At 38.3% G+C, this 25285-nt stretch overlaps 2 protein-coding genes across 2 annotated transcripts; one reads left to right on the top strand and one right to left on the bottom strand.

Moving 5' to 3' along the window:
• Window positions 1-839: 839 nt before the first annotated feature.
• LOC149839376 (uncharacterized) lies at window positions 840-22330 on the bottom strand. Its single transcript, XM_090002516.1, has 3 exons — window positions 22163-22330; window positions 1146-1259; window positions 840-1061 (listed from the first exon to the last, which is right to left on the bottom strand). Exons 1-3 carry the CDS (start codon window positions 22272-22274, stop codon window positions 1015-1017), a joined length of 273 nt encoding a protein of 90 aa, XP_089858642.1. The 5' UTR covers window positions 22275-22330; the 3' UTR covers window positions 840-1014.
• A 2071-nt stretch (window positions 22331-24401) lies between these two features.
• Window positions 24402-25058, top strand: LOC149839377 (uncharacterized). The gene has a single exon (XM_090004850.1). The coding sequence runs from the start codon at window positions 24402-24404 to the stop codon at window positions 24867-24869; it is 468 nt and encodes a 155-aa protein (XP_089860976.1). The 3' UTR covers window positions 24870-25058.
• The last annotated feature ends 227 nt before the right edge of the window (window positions 25059-25285 follow it).

The following is a 25285-nucleotide window of genomic DNA, read 5'->3' on the forward strand; positions in this document are numbered from 1 at the left end:
GTTTTGACATGTGTCACGTTCCGATTGACACAAAATATTCTTTTAACAATTTTTTAACAGATTCAGAACGACTCACTTAAGAATCGGTATCGGTATGAATAGTTTGCCAAACGATTCAGGGCAGATACAGATACTGGCAAGATTGGTGGAAATTATACACTGAATCGCTTTCGGAGGAGCATTGAATGTACGGAATGGGCGAGTGGGAGTTGGGCCCTCTCTAGCCTGGAGACAACGTCTGTCCCCATCATCCGAAGATACTAATCGCTTAATCCAATTCTAGAACAGGAAGTTGTCACTTCCCAATAAAAAGTTGTTTGGATGATACCTAAACCACATACGATATTTTATTCGTGAAAGAATCTTACAGCAACCAATTTTGTGTATATTAACTCTCTCTCTCTCTGAATGCATTTGAAATACCCATCTGAGGTATAAAAGGACATTGTTGACCTTCTTTATAAAACATCTCATCTTATGGTCTTTTGTTAAACAGATCAACAAAGAGGGCATTTTAATCACTTTAATTTTAGGAACAAGCTTGTCCTGGAGACATAAATTACAAAAGCAGATTCCCAAATGTAATAATGAAAAAGTTAGGCAGCTTTCTATAAATTACTGCAATATTTATTTGTATAATACCACTAATTTCTTTAAATCACAAGTTGTTAACCACCCAAACCCACCAAATGCAGGTTCACCAATTGGCGCCCACAGTGAGCTTCCAAAAACAGGGGCGCATCTGCTGAGCAATCCAAAAGCAGGCAGTCCCAATGCCACGAGAAACCAGAAGCATGTGTCGAAGTTTTCTATGAACAGAATTACATGTTCGGTAGGTCAGAGGGCAATTAATGTACGTTGTATCGTTTATATGAATATAGTAAATAATGTCGTCACTGACTAGTTTCATATAAAAAACTTCATCTAAATATCCAAATTCACATGACCCAGTTATGCAGCCAAACAAGAGTTCCAAAAAGGGCACGGATACACAGTGGTACCTTCCCTTATTTTCTATGCTCCATCCGCAAGAGTCCTTTTCGATGTACTAATGTAGAGAACTGCATTAGAGCAAATTCATAAGTGAGATGGACAACACATCCCTATGTTTTGCATGCACTACAAGACAAAATTATTCCAATTACCATTGTTTCCTCGGATGAATGCATCTCCATACTTGTTCTTCAGCTGTCCATTGACATATTCTTCAGTTTGCTCCATTGCTATGTTCATATATCCATCCAAACAAGCAAGAATTCCTATACACATAAAAATACGATCATTAGATACAGAAATTGTGAAAAAGCAATAAAAAAAGAGGATGAATCAGTTAATATACATATCCAAGAAGAGCTAATCATGTAACAGATAGGATGAAGGTAAAATCTGGTTGCTATTAACATTCCCGATGACAAGAGTCTACCAACTTGGAGATCCTATGAATCAGTTAATATAAATATCCAAGAGGAGCTAATCATGTAACAGATAGGATGAAGGTAAAATCTGGTTGCTATTAACATTTCTGATGATAAGAGTTTGCCAACTTGGAGATCATATGAATCAGTTAATATAAATATCCAAGAGGAGCTAATCATGTAACAGATAGGATGAAGGTAAAATCTGGTTGCTATTAACATTCCTGATGACAAGAGTCTGCCAACTTGGAGATCCTAACCTAGCCAAGCAGATAGAACCCCAAGCTTAGTGGAAAGACTTATGAGATGTGAGATTTAGCCCGGATGAACTACATGCAGACAGTACTAAAATTGAAAAGAATAGCAATTAATTGAATGTTCACATTTCATCACCAGACGAAATTTTATCCTCTCAGCAATTAAATGCCTCTAGTACCTACAGAGATATATTAGATGAAGACTGGCTCACAATAAGGCATGCGCTAAACAGACTTAAAATGGCTTCTTCCCAATCTACCTCATGTTCTAGCATAAACCACAATCTAGCTCAAAATTGATGCACTATGATTACAAGAAACCAGAGAAAACAGTCCAATTATAAGTTGAAACCCAAAGCGTCCAAGCCAAAGGAGGAGGTAGTGCCCAGATCATTCAATTTAATTTCTATAATGTTGAGGCTGATCTCTTAGCATAAAAAACGTAGAAAGCTAGCAAAGGAATGATGCTCCTAGATGCACGACTGCCAAAACATTTCAAGTATATAACTAAATTTAACAGTTCAGAATGGGAAACATGTGCAAAGTCGCACAATCTTATTATGAAAGAATCTAATATGAAATTCCTAGCACAAGATTATCTTTATTCATATAATTTTATGAAGACTTACGAAAACACTTTAATTTCAACCAAAATTTAAAGCTTATCAAATAAGTAGCAACAAATTTTGTTTTCACACATACTATTTCATAAATCTAGGCATCTTCCTAAGACCTCAAATTGAAAAAATTTCCACTAAATTCTTCAGGAATCACGGACCAAACCATGTGATGAAATGGTAGCTTTGTAGTAATTCAAGTCTTGCTACATAAGCTGATAAAGAAAGTAATCAATGATGGAACATCACATGCTAATTTCAGTATTTTAAATTATTCCAACCTACAAATCAGGGTTGCTAGTCGAGGAAGCGGGAGCAGGAAGCGAGGCACTTCTAAAATTTAAGCGGTAAGTGCGGGACGACTTAGAAGTGAATCGGAAATCACCTCGGAAGCGAGAAGAAAAGCAAAACAGAAGCGACCTAGGAAGAGAACTGAAAGTGACCTAGGAATCATAGGTAAAGCAACCTAGGAATCGAAAGAAAAGCACAGAGGGAAGCGACCTAGGAGAAAATAAACACATCTACTCAAGATTTAGAGCACAAAGTTGTGCACAACCAAACAAACCTGGACCAATTTATGAACAATCAGATCCAGAGGTGCACGGTAACTTCTAGAACATTCATCCAAAGGCTGATTAGCTGCACAACCTTTTTTTCATTAAACATTGTTGAGCTAAAACGATAAACATTTTCCATGATCAAATAATATCCAGCTTCAAGAAAATTTGTCTTATAGTCAAACAATATATTTTCTCATTTACAATGGATTGCCAACATGCTATAGAAGCATAACATGCTCAAATCAAACCATTACAGTAAAGTAGAAGAAAACTACTTGCAGCAATAACTTAGACATGATATAATTGCCACATGGAAGAGACTAAAACAGAATAAGTCTCAAACAATACAAAGTACAAACAAAGAGAGCGAGGGACGGAGAGAGAGTGAGAGTGAGTGAGAGAGAGAGTCGCACCGAGAGAAAGAGAGAGAGAGAGTGAGAGAGAGAGAAAAGAGAAAGAGTGAGAGAGAGAGAAAAGAGAAAGAGTGAGAGAGAGAGGGAGAGAAAAAAGAGAAAGAGTGAGAGAGAGAAGAAGAGGGAGAATTAGAGCGAGCGAGAGGGCGTACACATACCTGAAGAGGCCCATCATCGAAGGTCGGAGGTTGGTGGAGGTCGTCAGAGAGAGAGAGAGAGAGAGAGAGAGAGAGAGAGAGAGAGAGTTTCGAATGAAATCCAAACCCTACACGATTTGGGTTTTTTTACGATTTTTTTTAAAAATAACCATTTTACCCTTTTAATAAAACATGGTTTCTTTTATTTTTTTTGTTAAAAAAAGTTTAAGGGTATAATTATCCAAACCCCAAAAAATCATGAAGCTCACTTCCCATTATTGGGGAAATGTGCTTCCAATTTTAAAGTTGTGCTTCCACGCAATAGACAACACCACGTACTTGAAGCGTCACGCCATTTACCATGCCTGCTATCGGTCGTGCCTCAAAAATCACTGTCTTTATGTGGCTTGATTGAGTCTCCGCCTAAGGCCTACCCCTAGCTTTTTGACCTCCTTATCCGTAAAAAAAAAAGGTGGCACCCATATCCACTATAGCTCTAGCAGCTCATCCATGGATGGTAATGTTCACATACATCAGCTCCCCTGGTTTCTCCACCACAACCTCTTGTTTGATAGCATTCCATATTTGTAGAGCACCCATCTTTAGCTCTTTGGCCTCCTTCTCATTGGTGGCATGCCCTGTATTCAAGGCTTGCAGGGACAGGGTCCCTCCGAGATCCACTGCATATGAACCAATCTTCTAGCCTAGCCACATCCTTGCCCAACACATCATGGACCTTGGGTGTCTCCTTGGCTTGATGTCTCCTCCAGGTATCCTTCCCCTTAAAGAAATGTTCTGCCTTGGTCGTGCCTGTAATGAAGTGCCAACCGAGAGAGGCGAAATCCCCAAGAGAAAGCACGGAAGCACGCACATACACAAGAGGCCACTAATGGGCAAAATAAACCACAAAAAGTGGTCAAACACACAAAGAGGTAAAAAAATATATTTCACTCATAAAATGCTTCATAAGAAGCTTAAAGAATACATGGGGGGCATGCCCCTTATTTATACACAGCAAGGGACCCAAGGAGGGGCTCCCATAGAGTCGTTGGAGCCCTTCCAACGGTCATATTTATGACCGTTGGAGGGGTCCAACGACTCTATGTGGACCCCTCTCAAACAAATAAAAAAAGAAAAACTAAAAAGATGAAAAAAGGAAAAAGAATAAAAGGAAAAAGTAAAAGAAAGCATATCTAGGATATGAGTGTACAAGTGAAATGACAGAATTACCCCTACCGGGTATTACAAAATAAATAAATAAATAAATATATATATATATATACATCATATTTTAACACCCCTCCTCAAACACACAGTGAAATCACCGAGAGTTTGCTAAGGAGGAAGTAGAAGCGAGGCGATGGCAAAGCTTTGGTGAAGAAGTCCGCCAACTGATATTCGGTAGGAACATATGGGAGTTGAATGGTGCCCCGTAAGAACTCATCACGAACATAATGACAGTCCATCTCAATGTGCTTTGTTCGTTCATGAAAGGTGTGATTGCTAGCAATATAGATAGAGCTCTTGTTGTCACAACACAACTTTGAAGGAGTTGAGAATGAGACACCCATATCTTTAAACAAGCTTCTTAACCATACAATCTCAGTTGTGGTAGTGGCCATCGCACGACATTCTGCTTCGGTAGACGAGAGAGAGACTTTATGTTGCTTCTTACACTTCCATGAGATAAGTGACTCACCAAGAAACACACAATAACCTGTGGTAGAAATACGATCATCGGGGTTACCCCCCAATCGGAGTCAGTATACGCAAGTAAAGTAAGAGGTGAAGAAGAGGATAAGAATACTTCCTTAGTTATGTAATTTTTTAAGTATCTAATAATCCTCATTACTGCTGTCATGTGAATAGTAGAGGGAGCAGTCTGAAATTGGCTTGCACTATGAACTGCATGTGAAATATCGGGCCTGGTGATAGATAAATATGTTAGAGATCCAATCAATTGACGGTAAGGCGTGGGGTATGCTAAAGGAGTGTCATCACTGGCTCTCATCTTGGCATTGATCACTTCTGGAGTCTCCACCCTTTTTGTCATCTGTCAGCCCAGACCTAGCAATAATGTCAGAGGCAAGCTTCATCTGAGATAAGACATACCCCTTGGGGGAGTATGCAACTTCAATTCCTAAGAAATACCTTAGAAAACCCAGGTCAGACATATCAAAAATTTTCACCCTCATATAGGGCAACTCTTGCTTTAATTCAATCCTATGTTGAACCTTCCTCATATTTTGAAGCCAAAAATCATGCAGAATAGATTGAAGCTATGAAATTAGAGCTAGATGCTTTAGAAAAAGCCAATACTTGGTCCATCCAAGACCTACCTCTTGGAAAGAAACCTAAAGGTTGTCGATGGGTCTATAAAGTCAAAACCAAAGGTGATGGGACCCTAGAAAGATACAAGGCACGTCTTGTAGCCAAAGGCTACGCTCAAAAGTATGACATTGATTACAAGGAAACCTTTGCTCCTGTGGCTCGAATGACCACAGTTTGAACTTTCATTGCCTTAGCCTCTATTAAGAAATAACCTATATTTCAAATGAACGTTAAAAATGCATTCTTAAATAGGAGCCTTGTTGAAGAAGTATACATGGAAGCTCATCCTGGTATTAGTCTTCCTAAGGGTAAAATTCTTCGTCTTGAGAAAGCACTTTATGGTCTTAAACAGGCACCAAAAGCCTGGTATGATAGGTTTAGTCATGTTATGACTAATATTGGTTTTCGTTCTTGTTTGATGTTAAAATATATGTAATTCATATATATATATATATTTATATATATATATATATATATAATACCCGATAGGGGTATTTCTGTCATTTCACAAGTACCCGATAGGGGTACTTGTTTTTCTTAGTTTATTTTTCTCTTTATTTTTTGTAAAATGTATTTTTTATTTTTTGTTTTTTGCTCACTCAAAAGGGGCCCCACCATGTAGTCGATGGGGCCTCCAACGGTCACATTAGTGACCGTTGGGGGCTCCCAACGACTACATGGGGAGCCCCCTAGGTGGCTCTCCTTTTAAGGCCTCTTGGCCCTCTCCCTCTCCTTCTCTTGTGTATAAATAGGGGTGCTCCCCTCTTGTATTTACTACTCTTGAGAGCTCTCTCTCTTTCAATAAGAGGCATTTATATTTTTATGTTGTGTTGTCTCTTGTGGGTTTGGGTATTAGCCCCTCTTTGTTTGTTCATTAGTAGATGTTGTAAGTGCTTAGTGCACTCTTTGCTTTTCCGCATATTTCATTACATGGTATCAGAGCCTTGTGTATGCTCTTCTTTTTAATATAGCTAGTGGTGTAGCTATATTTGTCTTTTTGTTTCTCTCTCCTTGATATTCTCTTGTAAGTGGTTGTTATGGAAGGAGAACAAAAGATTGATCTCTCCTTTAAGCTCAATGGTTCCAACTACATGATGTGGGCCGCCGCCATGGAAAACAACCTCAAAGGGAAAAAGCTTTGGGGATACGTTATGGGCACCATTCCGGAACCACAACTCCAACTAACTAAGATGGAAGGCGATCAAGAAAAAGCTCTTGAAGGAGATGCCCGCATAAAGGCCATTGAAGATCACCAATCTAAAATAGAAGATTGAGAGAGTAAGCATGCCAAGATTCTCGCTTGGTTCATGAATAATGTGGAGCTCAAGATTTGCGCCAACATTGCCAAATTTAGGATGGCAAATGAAGCATGGTTCTTCATGAAAGGTATGTTTACACAAAAAGACCTTGCTCGTCAATTCTTTTTTCAAGAAAAAATCCGGACTATCAAGCAAGGAGAAATGAGTGTTAGGGATTACTTTAGCACTCTTGGCCCTCTATGGGATGAGCTATCCTTACTAGAACCAAAATGGGTTTCTAGTATAGATGTGGAATTAAGGAGAGAACAAATGAAAAAAGAACACTTTTTCCAATTTTTACATGGGCTTAGGCCCGAATATGAACAAGTTAGATCCTCCCTCCTACATAGATCAAAGCCTCTTCCCTTGGAAGATGTCATAGCCGAAATATGCCAAGAAGAAACCCGTCTTGGCATGATTAAAGGAGGAAATGATGTCTTGGCCGTATCCAAACCCGGCAACCATATGAAAACCTACAAACCTCCACATTTTGGAAGACAAAATAACTATAATGGCAACTATAGAAAAGCCATTTGCCATCATTGTCAAGAACCGGGTCATATAAGACCTAATTGCCCTAAGTTGAATGAAGCACCAAAAAATAAAGTTGCTTCCGTTGAAGAAGCTACTCAAAAGAAAGAGGAAGCAATCAAAGGAACGAACTCTTTTTCGCTTGCTCAACTATCGGAGGCACTACAAACTCTACTCAAGATTCCATCAACTTCGGGTGCCGCCGTAGCTTCCTCCTCTCCTCCAGGTATGTCGTCTTGGATCCTTGACTCTGGAGCTTCCTTTCATATGACCCCCCTTGAAAATGAGCTTTCCGATTTATGTAATAATTTTAAAAACTCCTATGTTTCAACTGCCGATGGTACATCTTTACAAGTTAAAAGTCTTGGAACCTTAAACTTTTCAAAAGACTTCTTTGTGACAAACGTGAGAGTTGTACCTCAACTTAATTTAAATCTCCTCTCTGTTGCTCAAATATGCGATCATGGATGTAAAATCTCCTTCTCAACTAAGGATTGCTCTATACAGGATCTCCGGTCCGGGAAGCTGATTGGGCAAGGTCATAGAATGGGAGATCTCTATTACATGAGCAACTTGAAACTCCCCATTAACTCTTTTTGTAACCATGTCCAAGATAAAAATATTGATATTTGGCATCAAAGACTTGGACATCCAAGTTTCTCAAAAATGTACTCCTTTCCATTTGGAAAGAAATTTTGTAATGAGAAACATTTTGTTTGCAAGAATTGTATTTTTGGCAAAATGAAATCTACTCCTTTTCCAAACCGGACTTTTGTATCCAAAAGACCTTTTGAGTTAGTCCATTCAGACGTTTGGGGTCCTTCCCCCGTCATGTCTAAAGGAGGGTACTCCTATTATGTCACTTTCATCGATGACTATACTAGGTATGTATGGATCTACTTTCTCAATTTAAAATCCGAAGTCTTTGAGTTTTTTAAAAAATTTCATATGATAGTTAAAAATCAATTTTCAAGTAATATCTCTACTCTTAGATCCGATTCAGGTGGAGAATATTTATCAAATGAATTTCAAAACTATTTAGAAGTAAATGAGATTTGTCATCAAAGATCGTGTCCTATGACTCCTCAACAAAACGGCTTGGCCGAAAGAAAGCATAGACATATCATGGAAACCACTAGGACACTCCTTATTTCCAAAGAAATTCCAAAGAATTTTTGGGCCGAAGCGGCCTTAACCTCAACTTATTTAATAAATAGAATGATATCTTCATCCTTACAAAATACATCTCCATACGAAAAACTATTTGAAAGAACACCTGACTTCAATAGATTAAGAGTTTTTGGATGTAAATGTTTTGTCCTTACTCATAAACGGGACAAATTATCTCCTAAAGCTATTGAATGCGTTTTCTTGGGTTATGGAGAAAATCAAAAGGGTTTTAGATGTTTTGACTTGAAAAATAACAAACTCTATGTATCCAAAGATGTAACATTTTTGGAAAATGAAAATGGTTTTGTGAAAACTAAAGATATTGACGAAAGTGAATATACTTTTTTATTTGATCTTCTATCTCAAGAAGATGAGACTCCTCAAGAAGAGGAAATCTCTAATGAGTCTTTGAATGACCTAGAGGAAATCCCTCTTGATAATGCTGTAGATGAGAATAATAGACCAATCCAAACATATGTTAGGCGTGGTCAACAAACTCAGATAAGTGCCTTAGAAAAATACTCTCAAGGATCCGACATTGAAGAAACATCTTTAAGGAGATCCAGTCGGATCTCCAATCCTCCAAATAGGTTTGTTTCCTATGAGTCCCTAACTCCTAGATATAGAGCATGTCTAATTGCATTACATTCATTTCATGAACCTTCACACTATAATGAGGCCAAAAATATTCCTCAATGGGTTGAAGCCATGAACTTAGAGCTTAGTGCCCTTGAAAAAGCAAAAACTTGAGAAATAACTTCGTTACCCACTGGAAAGAAATCAATAGGATGTAGATGGGTCTTCAAAATTAAAACCAAGAGTGATGGTTCATTATAACGTTATAAAGCACGATTAGTAGCTAAAGGATATGCTCAGGAATATGGTATAGATTATGAAGAAACCTTCGCACCTGTTGCTAGAATGACTAGTGTTAGGACTCTTATTGCTATTGCGTCTGTAAAGAAATGGCCTATCTATCAACTTGATGTTAAGAATGCATTTCTAAATGGCGAATTAAATGAAGAAGTTTACATGGATCCCCCACCAGGAATATGTATTGGTAAAAATAAAATTCTTAAACTTAAAAAGGCATTATATGGTTTAAAACAAGCTCCAAAGGCTTGGCATGATAGATTTAGTAATGTAATGACAAGTTTAAATTTTCGTTCATGTTATAATGACACTGCTTTGTTTGTGAAAAGTGCAGGGTCTTCTATAGTTATTTTACTACTTTATGTTGATGATATGATCATCACAGGAAGTGATGAGCAAGGCATTAATGATATTAAAAAGGTTTTGAAAGAAATTTTTGATATGTCTGACCTTGGTTTCTTAAGATATTTTTTAGGAATTGAAGTGGCGTACTGTCCTCGAGGGTACATTCTCTCTCAAATGAAACTTGTTGCTGACATCTGTTCCAAATCGGGTATCTCCGATGACAAGAAGACAGAAACCCCAGAAGTCATCAATGCAAAATTAAGGTTGGAAGATGGAACACCTCTCGAGGATCCTACTCCCTACCGGCAACTTGTTGGGTCTCTAACCTACCTATCCATCACACGGCCAGACATTGCTTATGCCGTCCACTCTGTCAGTCAGTTTCAACATGCACCTACAACCGTGCACATGAGTGCAGTCTTAAGGATTGTCAGATATATCAAAAATACCATAACTAAGGGAGTTTTTCTTTCTTCTGCCTCGTCACTTGATTTAATTGCTTATACTGATGCAGATTGGGGAGGAAATCCCAATGACCGTGTCTCAACTACCGTTTTTTGTGTTTTCTTAGGTGACTCTATGATTTCGTGGAGATGCAAGAAGCAACACAAAGTATCATTGTCATCGACGGAAGCAGAATATCGTGCTATGACCACTACAACCATGGAACTTGTGTGGCTAAGAAGCCTCCTCAGTGATATGGGCATTGTCATCTCTACTCCTTCGAAGATGTGTTGTGACAACAAAAGCGCAATCTATATTGCAAGCAATCACACCTTCCATGAGCGTACTAAACATATTGAGATGGACTGCCATTACGTTCGGGATGAATACCTAAGAGGAACTATAGCACTACCTTACGTCACATCAGAGTACCAGTTGGCGGACTTCTTCACTAAGGCTCTTGCGGCTCCTCGGTTTTTGTTTCTCCTTAACAAGCTTTCGGTTATATCCCCGTAAAGCTTGAGGGAGGGTGTTAAAATATATGTAATTCATATATATATATATTTATATATATATATATATTTATATATATATATATATATATATATATTTATATATATATATATAATACCCGATAGGGGTATTTCTGTCATTTCACAAGTACCCGATAGGGGTACTTGTTTTTCTTAGTTTATTTTTCTCTTTATTTTTTGTAAAATGTATTTTTTGTTTTTTGTTTTTTGCTCACTCAAAAGGGGCCCCACCATGTAGTCGATGGGGCCTCCAACGGTCACATTAGTGACCGTTGGGGGCTCCCAACGACTACATGGGGAGCCCCCTAGGTGGCTCTCCTTTTAAGGCCTCTTGGCCCTCTCCCTCTCCTTCTCTTGTGTATAAATAGGGGTGCTCCCCTCTTGTATTTACTACTCTTGAGAGCTCTCTCTCTTTCAATAAGAGGCATTTATATTTTTATGTTGTGTTGTCTCTTGTGGGTTTGGGTATTAGCCCATCTTTGTTTGTTCATTAGTAGATGTTGCAAGTGCTTAGTGCACTCTTTGCTTTTCCGCATATTTCATTACATTTGACTGACACTACCTTGTTTATTAAGCAATCTGAAGCAGGTATCATTATCCTTTTTCTTTATGTGGATGATATGATCATCACTGGAAGTGACAAACAGGGAGTTGCTAATATCAAAACTCTTCTTAAAACTCATTTTGAGATGTCAGACCTAGGACTATTACTATATTTCCTCGACATAGAAGTTGCTTATTCCCTTAGAGGGCATTTGATTTCTCAAACTAAATTTGCTTTTGACATTGTTTGCAGGTCTGGCATCTCAGATGAAAAGAAAGTAGATACTCCAGAAGTAATTAATGTTAAGATAAAAATTGATGATGGAGAACGACTTGAAGATCCTACTCCATTTAGACAATTTGTTGGAACTCTTTCCTACCTTTCTATCACTCGGCCAAACATTGCACATGTTGTCTGATGATGCATGAAATGCACATCATGTAAACAAGTTTTTCATGCATTTTGTATCAAGTTTAAGGTTTTAAACCCATGTTTAGATGTGTTTTGATAGTAAGGGGCTATGGTTCGAATTTCAGAAAAATCGGAGTTAAAATGAGAGAGTTATGGCTATTTCAGTGTTTGGGCATGGATTTCGAGGTGGATCGGATCCATATCCGACTCATTCAGGTCAATTGGACCTTGGATCAATTCTTAAAAAGCCCAAAACCCAACTCACACGCCTATCCATATCCAAATTAAAAAAGTTTTGCAGAAAACCCCCCAGAAAGTGGCGCCTAGCAATATTTTATTTTTTAACACTCTTTCTGAAAAATGTCAAAACTATAAATAGTTTTTTTTTTAAGAACCCTCGGCGTCTTTGGCTGTGTTTGGACGCCCCTTGCAGTGAATCTACTCCAGCAACTCCTTCCTCTCCATCTCCCCCACGTGTTGGCCATTGAAGACCGGTCTATGCTTGATTTTCAAGCATATTTTCGATCTTTCTTTTGTTCATTTCCATTTCTTTCTTGTTCCTTGTTGTCTTTTCACCACTTTTCTGTATTTTTGCAGGTGTAGCAGAGGTGGAGACCATTAACCTTGGGCGGGAGTGCGAAACACACCACCAAGGTGAGCCGGTCCTACCTCCATCCGGCTTTCTACTCCCTCCGATCGAGAATCGGCTCACATTCCACCGTCGGTGGATCTCCAACGTGTAGCAGCTGCAGAGGTGTCGTTTTTGGTGAAGTACAGCATTCTCGAACTGTGTAGGACGTCCATCTCCAGCCACGGTCCGCTCTTCTTCATCCCCCCTGTCGTCGGATCTTCCAAAAGGTAGGTCTTCTTCTTCCTTCTCTTCTAGCTAAAACCAAAAGTGAGTGTTGCTTTTCTTTTATTATTTTTGGTGTGTTTCTTGTTTTTATTTTTGGTTCAACCTTAGAGTAGCATTCGTGCATAGACCAACACGTTAGATATAGGTTTTGGTTTTATTGTTTTCATGTTTGATTAGCGATTCTCAGTGTTTTCCAAGAGAAACGTGTAAATCGGCTAGAGTGTTTCTAGCCGATTTGAGTTTTTGTTTCCAACGTGTTTCATTGTGGAGTTTTTACAGAAAATCCAATAAAAATTTTCCATTTTGATTCATTTTAATTGTTTGGTTGTGTGTTATGATTTTGTGTTCAATTAAAAAGCAAAATCCAAAAATCGGCTAGACTTATTCTAGCCGATTCTTGATTTTCACAAAAATAATTTTTTGTTTTGATATTTTTGTTTCGTCCAGCATGTGTATTGTGTTGTTTTGCTGAAAATCTCATTAGAAAATTTCATTTTAGTTCATTTTAGTCGTGGGTTGTGCTTGTGTCTTGTTTTGATTTTATTTTTGAAAAAGAAAGAAAAAAAAATCGGCTAGGATTATTCTAGCCGATCTTTGTATTTTTGTTAAATGTATGTGTTGATGTTGGTAAACCGTGTAGTTGCTGTGTGTTTTGGGTGTTAACAACAGTATATAGTCGTGTTAGTTCATTTCATTCGTTTAGGCTAGTTCTAAATAATCGTTTTTAGCATTTTTTGTTTTTGTGTTTTGAGTCTATTAAAGAAAATTACAAAAAAAAATCAAGTTTTCTTTTCTTCATGTTTTTAATTCCAGCATAGTGTTGTTCTTGTTAGCAATTGTGTAATTAGGAGTCCTTTTTATTATTTTCTAATTTAGTTTTATCAAAATAGTGGTTATTTAGTTTTATTGCTTTTTGTTAATTTATACAACAAACAACAACAACAACTACGCCTTCATCCCAAAACAATTGGGGTCAACGATATGAACCAAAAAAGAAATTCATTTTGGGTCTTCCACATGAATCCTTTTCCTCCAATCATTTCTATCCAACGCCATGTCCTCGGTGAGGTTCAAAGCATTCATATCCTTTCCTATCATCTCCATCCAAGTCTTCCTAGGCCTACCCCGACCTCTTTTAACTAATATATTTTCCCATTTCTCCAACCTTCTAACTGGAGCATCATTAGGCCTTCGCCGAATATGTCCAAACCACCGTAAACGATTCTCTCGCATCTTATTTTCAATGGGTGCAACACCTACCTTCTTACGTATCTCTTCGTTCCGAATCTTATCTTTTATTGTATTTCCACACATCCATCTAAGCATCCGCATCTCAGCTACACTCATTTTTTGAATATGATGTCTCTTGGCAGCACAACATTCCGTACCATATAGTAAAGTGGGTCTAATAGTCGTCCTATAAAACTTTCCCTTCAACCGCAATGGCATTCTACGATCGCACAGCACTCCAGTAGCACTTTTCCATTTCATCCACCCAACCTTTATCCTATGATTTACATCTCCATCAATTTCTCCATACTTTTGAATGATGGATCCCAAATATTTGAAATAATCATTCACCGGTATATCTTGCTCACCAAGCTTCACTACACTCCCATCACTACTTCGTTGCTTACTAAACCGACATTCCATATATTCAGTCTTACTCTTACTCAACTTAAAACCTCTAGCTTCCAATGTCTGTCTCCATAATTCTAACTTAGCATTAACCCCAGCTCTAGACTCATCAATCAAAACAATATCATCAGCAAACAACATACACCACGGTACATTATCTTGAATTGATCTCGTAAGCTCATCCATCACTATCGCAAATAGGAAAGGGCTTAAAGCAGATCCTTGATGTAACCCAACCGTTATCGGAAAATTGGTTGTCACCCCTCCACAAGTGCGGACATTGGTTACTACTCCTTCATACATATCTTTAATTATACTTTTTGTTAATTTATATTTATATTTTTTTATTTTTATTTTCGTGTGGATCTTCTTCTTCCCCAAGGTGGGGCGGCAGCCATTAGAGCTCCCCTTGAGCTCTTGGTCGATTTTTTTTAGAAAGTCTTAATTGTCATTAGTTGAGTTAGGAAGGTGTCTAGGTTCAATGTATTAGGGTTTTCTTTCCTAGCCGTTTTTAGGGGTTAATTAAGTAGGTTTTGAGAATTAGGTTAGCATTAACTCCTAGGAAATCGATTTTCCATTTAATTCCTTTTATTCCCTAGGTAGATTTAATTCTTTTAGTTTAGAAAGTAGAGCCAATTGAAGTTGGCGATTTTGGAGAAGGGAGGCAATTAAGGCATTGAAAGTTGGAAAGTTTTGGAAAGAGTTAAGTTTCAAAAATCGTGTGGGGTATTTAAAGAAGGAATTAAATCTTGATTGTCTAGTAATAGGGAGTTACAAATTGAGATTTGAAAAACCATTTTGAAATCCAATTCAATTTTCAAATTGGATGTCCACGATTTCAAGAAAGAATTAATTGTTCTTAATTCTTATTTGGAAAACCAAAATTGTGTAACTATCTAGGTTGGACGGTTTGGCTTACCAAGAAAGGAGTAATTGCAATTTAATTCTGTTTTGGAAAGAAAAAAATTCGTGAGATTCTCTAGGCTGGACTTTTTTTTTTCAAAGGGGACTTTAAAGCTATTAAAGGTTGTAACTCCCCCTTAGAAGGACGATTTTTGGATTTCTCCTTTTTCCAAAATTATCTTTGACTTTTTATTGGGTGCCTATCCTTCTAACCGACCTCAGTTGTCTAGGTTAACCCTAGTCAAGCTTCAGTTCAACCCTTGAGTCTAGTCAAGACCGAGCTTAGGTCAAGTCCAAGACCAAGACCAAGACCTAACTCGGGTCAAACCCTAGTCTAAATCTAGTGAGTCAACCGAGCTTACCTTACCCCATTCGAGCCTAGTCAAACCTAAGTTGGGTCAAACTTATTTGAGCCTAAGTCAATCCAAACCTAGTTGACTAAGTCAACCTAAAACCGAGTCTAGCTTAAAGCCAAGACCAAGACCAACCCTAGCCAAGTCTAGTCGAGTCAAACCTAACCTAAGTCTAGGTCAACCTACTCTATCTTACCCTACTTAACCCAATCCGAACCTAGTGAGTCAACCTACCCCAGTCAAGGTCAAGCCTAACCTAAGTCAAAGTCAAAACCTAACTTTAGTTCGAGTCCAAGACCTAGACCTAACCTTAGCCAAGTCAATCCAACTAGTTAGGCCAAACCTAGCCGTGTCCACATTAGTTCGAGTCGAGTCAAACATAGCTCGAGCCTACCTAAACCAAACCGAACCTACCCAAGTCACAACCAAGCTTCGTTGAGTCAACCGAGTGAACCCAAACCCTAGCATTTGTTCCTTAGTGAATTAATTTCATTTAGTATTATTTATTTTGATTTTTATACTAATTAGTTTCTTTATTTAATTTCTTTTTAGGGTAGAAGTGTGTGTACGTATATCGTATTTGTTTCGTATGTGTGAAATGTGTTTGTGCTTGTTTGATTGGTAGTTAGATATTATTTACGTAGTAGACGGATTGCATCTTAGTGTTTAGCATCGTTTCATTTGCATTGTTAGTTAACGTAGTTCTAGTCATAAGTTGCTTATCGTGTTTTGTTTGTCGTGTATTTAGCATATTCGTAATAACCATCTGCATATTCACTGTTATTCAGTGTCATTTAGATTGTATTAGGTGTAATTTGCATTTGATAGTGTTTAAATAGGTTCATAAAGTGAATAGTGCACTCAAATAAAAAACCGATTTTTGCCCTGTCGCACCAGCGTTATTTTCTGTGCAAAAATTCTGTGTTTTCCAAAAAATTTTGTTTTATTCACTTTATTGACATGTTATTTGACTGCAGACCAAATTTCAGCTCATTCGGAGTTGATTTGGAATGATTTTTAAGCGTTTTGCGAAAACCGCTTTTTCTGGATTTCAAATTACAGGACTTTCGATATCCTGATTTTTCCCAAATTTGAAACGCTTATATCTGGAGTTCCAGATACTGTTTTTCAATTCTGGAAAAACTGTCAGTTTATTTAATCTGTCAGTTGCAGAACAGAACAAATTTCGGAAAAATCGGACCTCGTTTGCCCTGTCAAACAGTGGTTTTCCGATAACCTGTCAGAATGCTATTTTACACTAGTTAGGGGCAGTTTCGTAATTTTCTTAATTTCGGCATTTTAGACCTGTTTTCAGTAGTGTCTGCATTTTAGGAGTTGTATACTCATCATACAGCATTATTAGAATTAATTTAGTTAATTTTAGACTTAGTTTAGTATTTTATTTAATTATTGTTTGATAAGTAGCATTTGTTTTATTATTTTAGTAAAATTAGAATTAGTTTTAATTATTGTTTGCATTGTTAGTATAGAATACTAACTTTGTATTTTTTTGCATTTTTAGGTTGAAAGTATATTTAGTTTCCAGGGTTATTTTTCAAGTGCGAAGAACGAATAGAGGGCGAAAAGACGAAAATACCCTTGGTGTGGAGTAGAAGATTTAATTGTTTTTTTTCATTTTCCTTTTTTTGATTAATTGTAGTTGTATTAACTTTATAGTTGTAAACTGATATTGTTAATTAATAAATCAAATTTTCTAGAAATACCTTAATTAATTCTTGTTCCCTGAGGATTCGACCCGAACTTACTACTTGGTGGAAAGTCGGTTTTATATTTTTGGTTGACGATTTTCCAAAGTTTATTGCAAATACTTGTTTTAAAAAGATCATTTAAAAATATCAACCACTGTCCACACAGCTAGTCAATTTCAACATGCTCCCACCTCTGTTCACATGAGAGCAGTCTTACGCATTATTAGATATTTAAAGAGTTCTCTTTCACGAGGACTTTTCATGTCTGCATCATCTTCTTTAGATTTAATTGCTTATATTGATGCTGACTGGGGAGGTGATCCTAATGATAGACACTCAACCACTGGTTTTTGTGTGTTCTTAGGTGAATCTCTCATATCGTGGAGGTGCAAGAAGCAGCAGAAGGTCTCTCTTTCCTCTACAGAAGCCGAATATAGAGCCATGACAACCACCACAATGGAAGTTGTTTGGCTCCGAAGACTGTTAGCTGACATGAGAGCTGAAGCAACACAGGCCTCACGCATGTGTTGTGATAATAAGAGTACAATCTACATCGCAAGCAACCAAACCTTTCATGAACGCACCAAACACATAAAGATGGATTGTCACTATGTTCGAGAAGAGTACCTACACAACACCATTGATCTGCCATATATTACATTTGAGTACCAACTAGCAGATTTCTTCACCAAACCTCTTGCGGCTCCCAGATTTCACTTCCTCTTAGACAAACTTTCGCTCATTGTACCGTAAGTTTGAAGGGGAGTGTTAAAATGTAATATGGATATATATAATAATAATAATATATTATTATTATTATATATATATATTTATTATTTAATATTTTCTTTTAATTTTGGTTCATATTCATAGGGTATGACAAAGTTTTTATGTTGGCTGTCACAGGCCTACCGCAACCCTCCTCCTTTATCCGGGCTTGGGACCGGCAGTGTATAACTAAACAGTTATACACAGGCGGAGTTTAGTAAGAGTAAGACAGAATACATGGAATGTCGATTTAGTAAGCAACGAAGTAGTGATGAGAGTGTAGTGATGCTTGGTGAGCACGAAATACCGGTGGATGATTCTTTCAAATATTTGGGATCTATCATTCAAAAGTATGGAGAAATTGATGGAGATGTAAATCATAGGATAAAGGTTGGGTGGATGAAATGGAAGAGTGCAACTGGAGTGTTGTGCGATCGTAGAATGCCATTGCAGTTGAAGGGAAAGTTTTATAGGACGACTATTAGGCCCGCTTTACTATATAGTACGAAATGTTGGGCTGCCAAGAGACATCATATTCAAAAAATGAGTGTAGCCGAGATGCGTATGCTGAGATGGATGTGTGGAAATACAATAAAAGATAAGATTCAGAACGAGGAGATACGTAAGAAGGTAGGCGTTGCACCCATTGAAGATAAGATGAGAGAGAATCGTTTACGGTGGTTTGGACATATTCGACGAAGGCCTAATGATGCTCCAGTTAGAAGGATGGAGAAATGAGAAAATATATTAGTTAAAAGAGGTCGGGGTAGGCCTAGGAAGACATGGATGGAGGTGATAAGAAAGGATATGAATGCTTTGAACCTCACCGAGGACATGGCATTGGATAGAAATGAATGGAGGAGAAGGATTCATGTGGAAGACCCATAATGATTTTCTTTGTTGGTTCATATCGCCGACCCCAATTGTTTTGGGATGAAGGCGTAGTTGTTGTTGTTGTTGTAATATTTTCTTTTAATTTATTGTACAATAAATATTATCTAGTTCGTATCGAACTAGATAATATCTAGTTTGGTTAAGTTCCGCTTGGAACTTAACCAAATACTAGCTGTTGGAACTAGTCCAACAGCTAGATTTCTAGCCGTTGGACTAGTCCAACAGCTAGAAGGGAGAGCTCTTTATGAGCTCTCACATCAGCTCTTGTATAAATAGGGGTGCAGCCCCCTTGTAAACTTCACTTCTTGTAATGCTTTTCAAGCATCCTTTTTACATAAATAAAATTATTTATTTATGTGTGTGTTGTTCCTATTTTACCCTTTTTAAGGGCTTTGCTTAAAGTGTTTTTTAGACACTTCGTTCGATCATTCCAAGGGCGTTTGTGGAAGACCACAATTTCATTATAACTTTTACAACATCAGTCAGGCAATTAACAGATATCAAGCTTTTATCTAGAATCAAGAGAAATTGAAGCCCAATCACATTGACTAGGGCCCAAATCTGAAACCCAAATTCCATTTCTGCAACATTCATTCTTAATACCTAATGAGAAATAAAGAAGCTAAAGGAAAACAACATTGTCTTTCGCCTTTTAATCTTGTAATACATATCATATCTTCTTTGGCAGCTCCTCTCTAAGAAGTGAAGAGTAAAACCCAACAAACATAAAAGATCACAGTAGAAGACAAGAAGAGAAACCATTAGCATCAAAAGGTGATGAAGATAAACCATCATCACTATAAAATTGACATCACACATATGAAGTTGGAGGAGGTTCTTAAGCATAAAAAGAAGTCAAGAATAAAGTCAGTTTTACTAAATCATAAAATTTGAAGAAGTAGACGACATTTAGTATATTTAGAAAATTAGATACCTAATAACTCTTTAGGTTGGATGTTATGTTATATAAAAATGAAAGAAAATTTCAAAATAGCACCTCACAAATTGACAATAATTAAAAACACACCTAACTTTGAGCCATTAACTAAAGTACTAAACATACACTTTCCATTCAATTAACTAGGGTTTATGTTAACCCAACTTGTGTTAAAACCAAATTTTTACATTTTTACCCTTAATCTATTCTCCCTCTCCCTGCCTCATCACTGTATTCTTCATCATGATAGCAGGAACTCGATCGGAAATGCCCAAACTCCTAACTGATAAAGAAGATGATGAGAAGGGATTGAGATTGAGGGAATCCCAAGAGGAACTAAAGGGGTTTGCAGGAGACTCATTGAGAAGAATTGGAAGGAAGGCTGTGCACTCCTTTCCTTTCCTTCCCTCTCTCTAGAAGAAGAGCATCACTCTCTCTGTAGTGTTCCTCCCAAACATGTTTGGCTGTCATTTTGAACCAAAAAAGGTCTAAAAAGGTTTTGAAAATTGTGTTTTATAAAGCCCAAAACAACTTTCTGGAGAATGAACAAGTCAATCATCATTGTGTTATTATTTCCAAGAGCACTCATGGCCGGAAATCAAGCAGAAAATGGAAGACAAAATGGGTTCTAGTGACTTCCCAGCCTTGGGTCATTAGAAAAAAACACAATGAGCACCTTAGACTTCCAAACAAGTTTTACTTTTACCAATAATCGCATGGTTGCTAGAATGTAAGAGGACACAAGTTTTTTGGGGGTCATGCTGATAACGGTGGTGGAGATGGCTATGAGGGTAAAATGGTAAATATGACAAAAATTAACAGCAATACTGACGGAAGTTAACTTATGACTTTTTTAATTAACCATGAAAATGTTTAGGTGTGCTATTAACAATTTCGAAAATTAAGGTGTGTTTTTTATTATTGATAATAGTTTAGGTGTGTTTTTTAAAATTTCCCTTAAAATGCCAGGTGGATATCTTTTTATTTTCATATTTTTTTAATAACCTTTTGGATTTTAAGAAAAAATTTATATCTTAATTTGTAATTTTTTATTGTATTTTGATTGCATATCTTGGCATATGATACAATAAATTTGTATATTATACCCTTCAAATTGAATTACGACATGTTTTTTCCAACATTGATGTTCAATGGTCATGTCATGTTTTGTAGTTATGAAAGACACATGCTAAGTGAAGCACTCATGAGACATAGAGTACGAGAGATAACTGAGATAAGATTCATATCCCTTGTTTGGAAATGCCTACCATGAAATCTTAACTTTATTCTTCCTCGATTTTAATATGAGGTGCAGGGGTATAACAAAAGCACAACATAGATACTAGAACACAAGATTGTCAACTTATTTGATTTCGTGACTAATTCTTGGAGAACACAAGAAATTTTTTTCTTTAAAAAGACTTTGATTACAACAGAAAAATATCTAGATCCGTGTAAGGTGCTTGGTTAACATATCAGCCAGAAACTAACTGAGCATTAAAAGTGCATGCACGGACTTCTTTGTTTGGGACCTCGATGTGTATCAACAAGATGACCAATTCATCACCCCTGTAACCAAAGATCATGATTGCAAAAAATCTCATTCTCTGATCTCTGTCACACGGATAATCCATTTTGGTCCCCATATCATGCCCCCTCATATACTAGTCATATTGAAAACTTCATAAAAATGGCTGTATCCCAGACGCAAACACAAACCGTAACTCACACACCCCTCCTTGCAAACTAAACCCTAAAACCCAAATCCAGCTCCTTCTACCACTTATGTCAAGTCGAAACCAACAATCTATTGCCACGAATAATGAACCACCTTGTCCATCACTTTGTACTCCAATCATGCATCAAGAATCTGAGTTCCAACACATCTCATCTCCCTGGGAGTACCCATGAGTGCATAAAAACCGAGGTAGTTACCATACCCTGCAACGAAACCTATCTGTTCGACGATGATCGGAATAATCCCAAATGATAATTCCCAGAAAGTCGCCTCCATGACTCGACATATCACTTCCTCCTAAACTCAGAAACCCTAAACCCTAGCGGTGCCGTTAGAAAACGCCTCCTCCTACCCAGACTGTCCGAACCCCAAAAACCCAAGAAAAAGACTCAAACAAAGAAGCAAAGAAAATAGTAGAACCAATTGTTCGGTAACTTCTTCTCAGAAACAGATCAAACACACAAGGGAAAGGGGATGAGAGAGAGACCTCTGTAATCGACGCCGGAGTTGAGCTTGACGACGACGGGGCGCCCGCGGATCGACTTGAGAAAATCCGCCGGAGTTTTCGCCGTCCCCGTCGTTCCGCCGCCGCTGCTCATCTCGTCTACTCTCGACGACAAAGTGTAGAGAGGGAAGATGAAAACCGTCGCCCTTTCCCCCATCTTTTTATCGTTATTGGGATTTTATCGAATAGGAAAAATCTCTCTGCGTTAAGATCGCGTTTGTTTCACTTAGTTTCCTGGGGAAAATGTCCCAAGGGTAGGGCTGGGAAATAAGTCAAAGCCTTCTTGGCTCTGTTCATATGCGTCTTCTAAAGAGCTCATTCAAACCCGTAAAATAAGCAAAAACATATATTTTAGAACATGTGACTAAACTATTTGGTATGCAAAAAATAAGTTTATCAGTAAAATCTTAGATCTAAAACAATTTCCAACGGGGCTCCTAGATCTAAAACAATTTCCAACTTGGGCTCCCCTGGTAAGAACAGCTAGTGCACATCACCTTGTGTTGGGACATTGCAAATTCAAATCCCAATGGTATCATTGTATAACTCTCTTTAAAAAAAACAATGTATTTTTTTGTAATCTTATTTCTTCTATCAAGCCAGCTTGAACTCACTTATTTAAATTTGGACCCGGGATGGAGGACATGAAACAAAGATGGAGGTTAAAATCAAAAGCATGGGGATGAACTTACGCTTTCCTCGGCCCCCGTCCTTGTTCTTGATCCCCGCCCTGCCCCCATCCCCGATCTTTCTTTAGGGATGGCAGTGGACGAAGGGGAAACGAGGCTTCACCCTGTTTGAACCAGAGATGGAGAACATGAAATGGGGATGGAGGTTAAAATCAAAACCCATGCGGGGATGGTGGGCAGGATTTTGAGACGGGGCGGTGGTGGAGACCTTGTCCCCCGGTCCGGTCTGGTCCACTGCCATCCTAACCAGTTTGCCATATCCCGACAACTAGCTGAAAAAAAAATTGTTGAACAAACCAAATTTCAATTGAAGCCATACATAGTAAAAAAGACACTGTTCAGGGGTGTTTGTTTCTTGCCCTTTCCTACATAAAGTGAAACAAACATGTTGATGAGAAACATATGGTGGAACTTACATAATAAATGCAAAAAATACAGATTTACTTTCAAAATAGGATCATATCTCCGGTGCTCCAAAAGCACTTTCCCTCCAAACTGGCTCTTTCAAAGAAAATAGGCTTCCCTTGGGTGGGAATGTAACAAATGCCCCTCTTGGGTACAGAGTCCTTGCAATAAATTGTAGTGTTTTTTTGTTTTTATTGGAAAATATGAAAACTTTTGGTACGTTTTCAATCAAAAATAAAAATAAAATGTAAAATAAGGAGATATTATTGTGATGTATTGGACATAACTGAGATTAAGGATCCTACCTAAGAAGTCCCAAGTCGCATAGTAAAGCTTTCCATTAAGTTGGATATGATAATATGAATATCTGTGAAAAGTTGAACTATTTGACAACATACCTTTCGTTTGCAGGGTCAGTCAATACATGACCATGGCTCCACTTTTTTGGTAGGGGCAACTTGCATATGTCACCAAGTTGCCCTGGGAGGGCATCCTTGGCGCACACGTTTTTTTTTTAAAAGGCCAGCTGGCTTAGGCAGACTCCTACCAGATATCTCTTAAGCCTCATGTGACAGAGGGATTCGAACCTGGGCCTTGAGCTTGGCACAGGACCCTGCTTACCACATGGTATACCACCTCTGTAAGGCTCCCAAACATAGCCTAACTTCATCAAAGACATTTGTGACTATAGTCCGGTAGGGCCAGTTCCAATGAGATCCCGAGTCCAACATTGTCAGTATCATTGCAAATTGGCCTGAATCAGTATTGTATCTGCCCAAAATCCATAAGAAACAAGGCTGATGGGGCTTATTTTAAAAAAATGCTTAAAACTCGTTAAGAATATATTTTTTATTATTAAAATATTTTATTGACACGCCTCATCCCTGGTTGAGAGCTGTTCGGTTCAGATCGATTCAGGTAAGAATCGGAATCGGCCGATTTGAAATTTGATTCAGGGCCGATACCGATATTGACAACATTGCCCTAGTCGAATCACATGGGGCAATTTGGCGCCAAAAAGGAACAATGTTTGGCGCCAAAATATTTCCCGCGAAACCCAGCAATTTTCCCCCCATCACTCGTCTATAAGTGCAGAAGCAGTGAACCAGAAGGTAGAAGAAGAAAGGATGCCTTCGCGTTCTCCGGCTGAGGATTTTCCAGCGGTGTCGCCGGCGAAGTTCTACGGCAGCAGCCTGCCGAGGCCTTACCTGTACACCGGCGTGAAGTTCAACAAGGAAAGGATCGACCCGCCGGCGCCGGTCTCCGATCCCTTCCTCTCGTGGGCGAGGGAGGCGCACTGGAAGATGGGCGGCCTCAACCTCGAGAGGCGGCGGATGCAGGGCAGGATCGAGGGGAGTATAAAGAAGCTCAGAGAGGAGAAGGAGAAGGAGGAGAAGAGGGGATACAAGCAGGGGAAGCAGATCGACAACAGAACCGTCGATTCTGAAGATTCCGATGAAAGCGACGACGATGAACCAGAAGAGGCAAAGGGGGCAGAAAAAGAAGTAGCGATCAAGGGGAAACCGTCAGTTGGGTATCGCCGGAGTAAGCGATTGAGGAAGCTATCAGATTACTCTGAGTCTGAGGAGATATGATTTGGATGGTTTAGGGTCGTGTTAGGAAAGAATCGTTAGGTACATAAATGCTTTCTTTGTAATTTTCCATCTTTTTTTTTGCGAGTGGTGATCAAGGCATGAGAGAGATTGTTTCTTGTGAAGCATCATTTTCTTCTCCCCCTGTGCCACATATCAACACCGATGGTCTTTATAAGAGTGTTGCTTCTCTCTCACACACACATAACCAGACGGAGGTCCTATCGTTTTAGTTTCTCTTCTTCCACCCTGCTCTTTTTTATTATTGTTTAAGGGGAAAACTCCCTCTCACCCACTGCACATTAGTTAGCCTTCGTTTGCATTGAGGTTCTCCCTTCCCACCGAGGAGTACACCCAGTTTAGGCCTTGTGGCAGTGTGTTTCAAACTTGTGATCCCACCGAGGAGTACACTCAGTTAC

The sequence above is a fragment of the Nuphar pumila genome, chromosome 4 (genome assembly GCF_984573655.1).
Source record: "Nuphar pumila chromosome 4, dmNupPumi1.hap1.1, whole genome shotgun sequence".
Taxonomy (NCBI): Eukaryota; Viridiplantae; Streptophyta; class Magnoliopsida; order Nymphaeales; family Nymphaeaceae; genus Nuphar; species Nuphar pumila.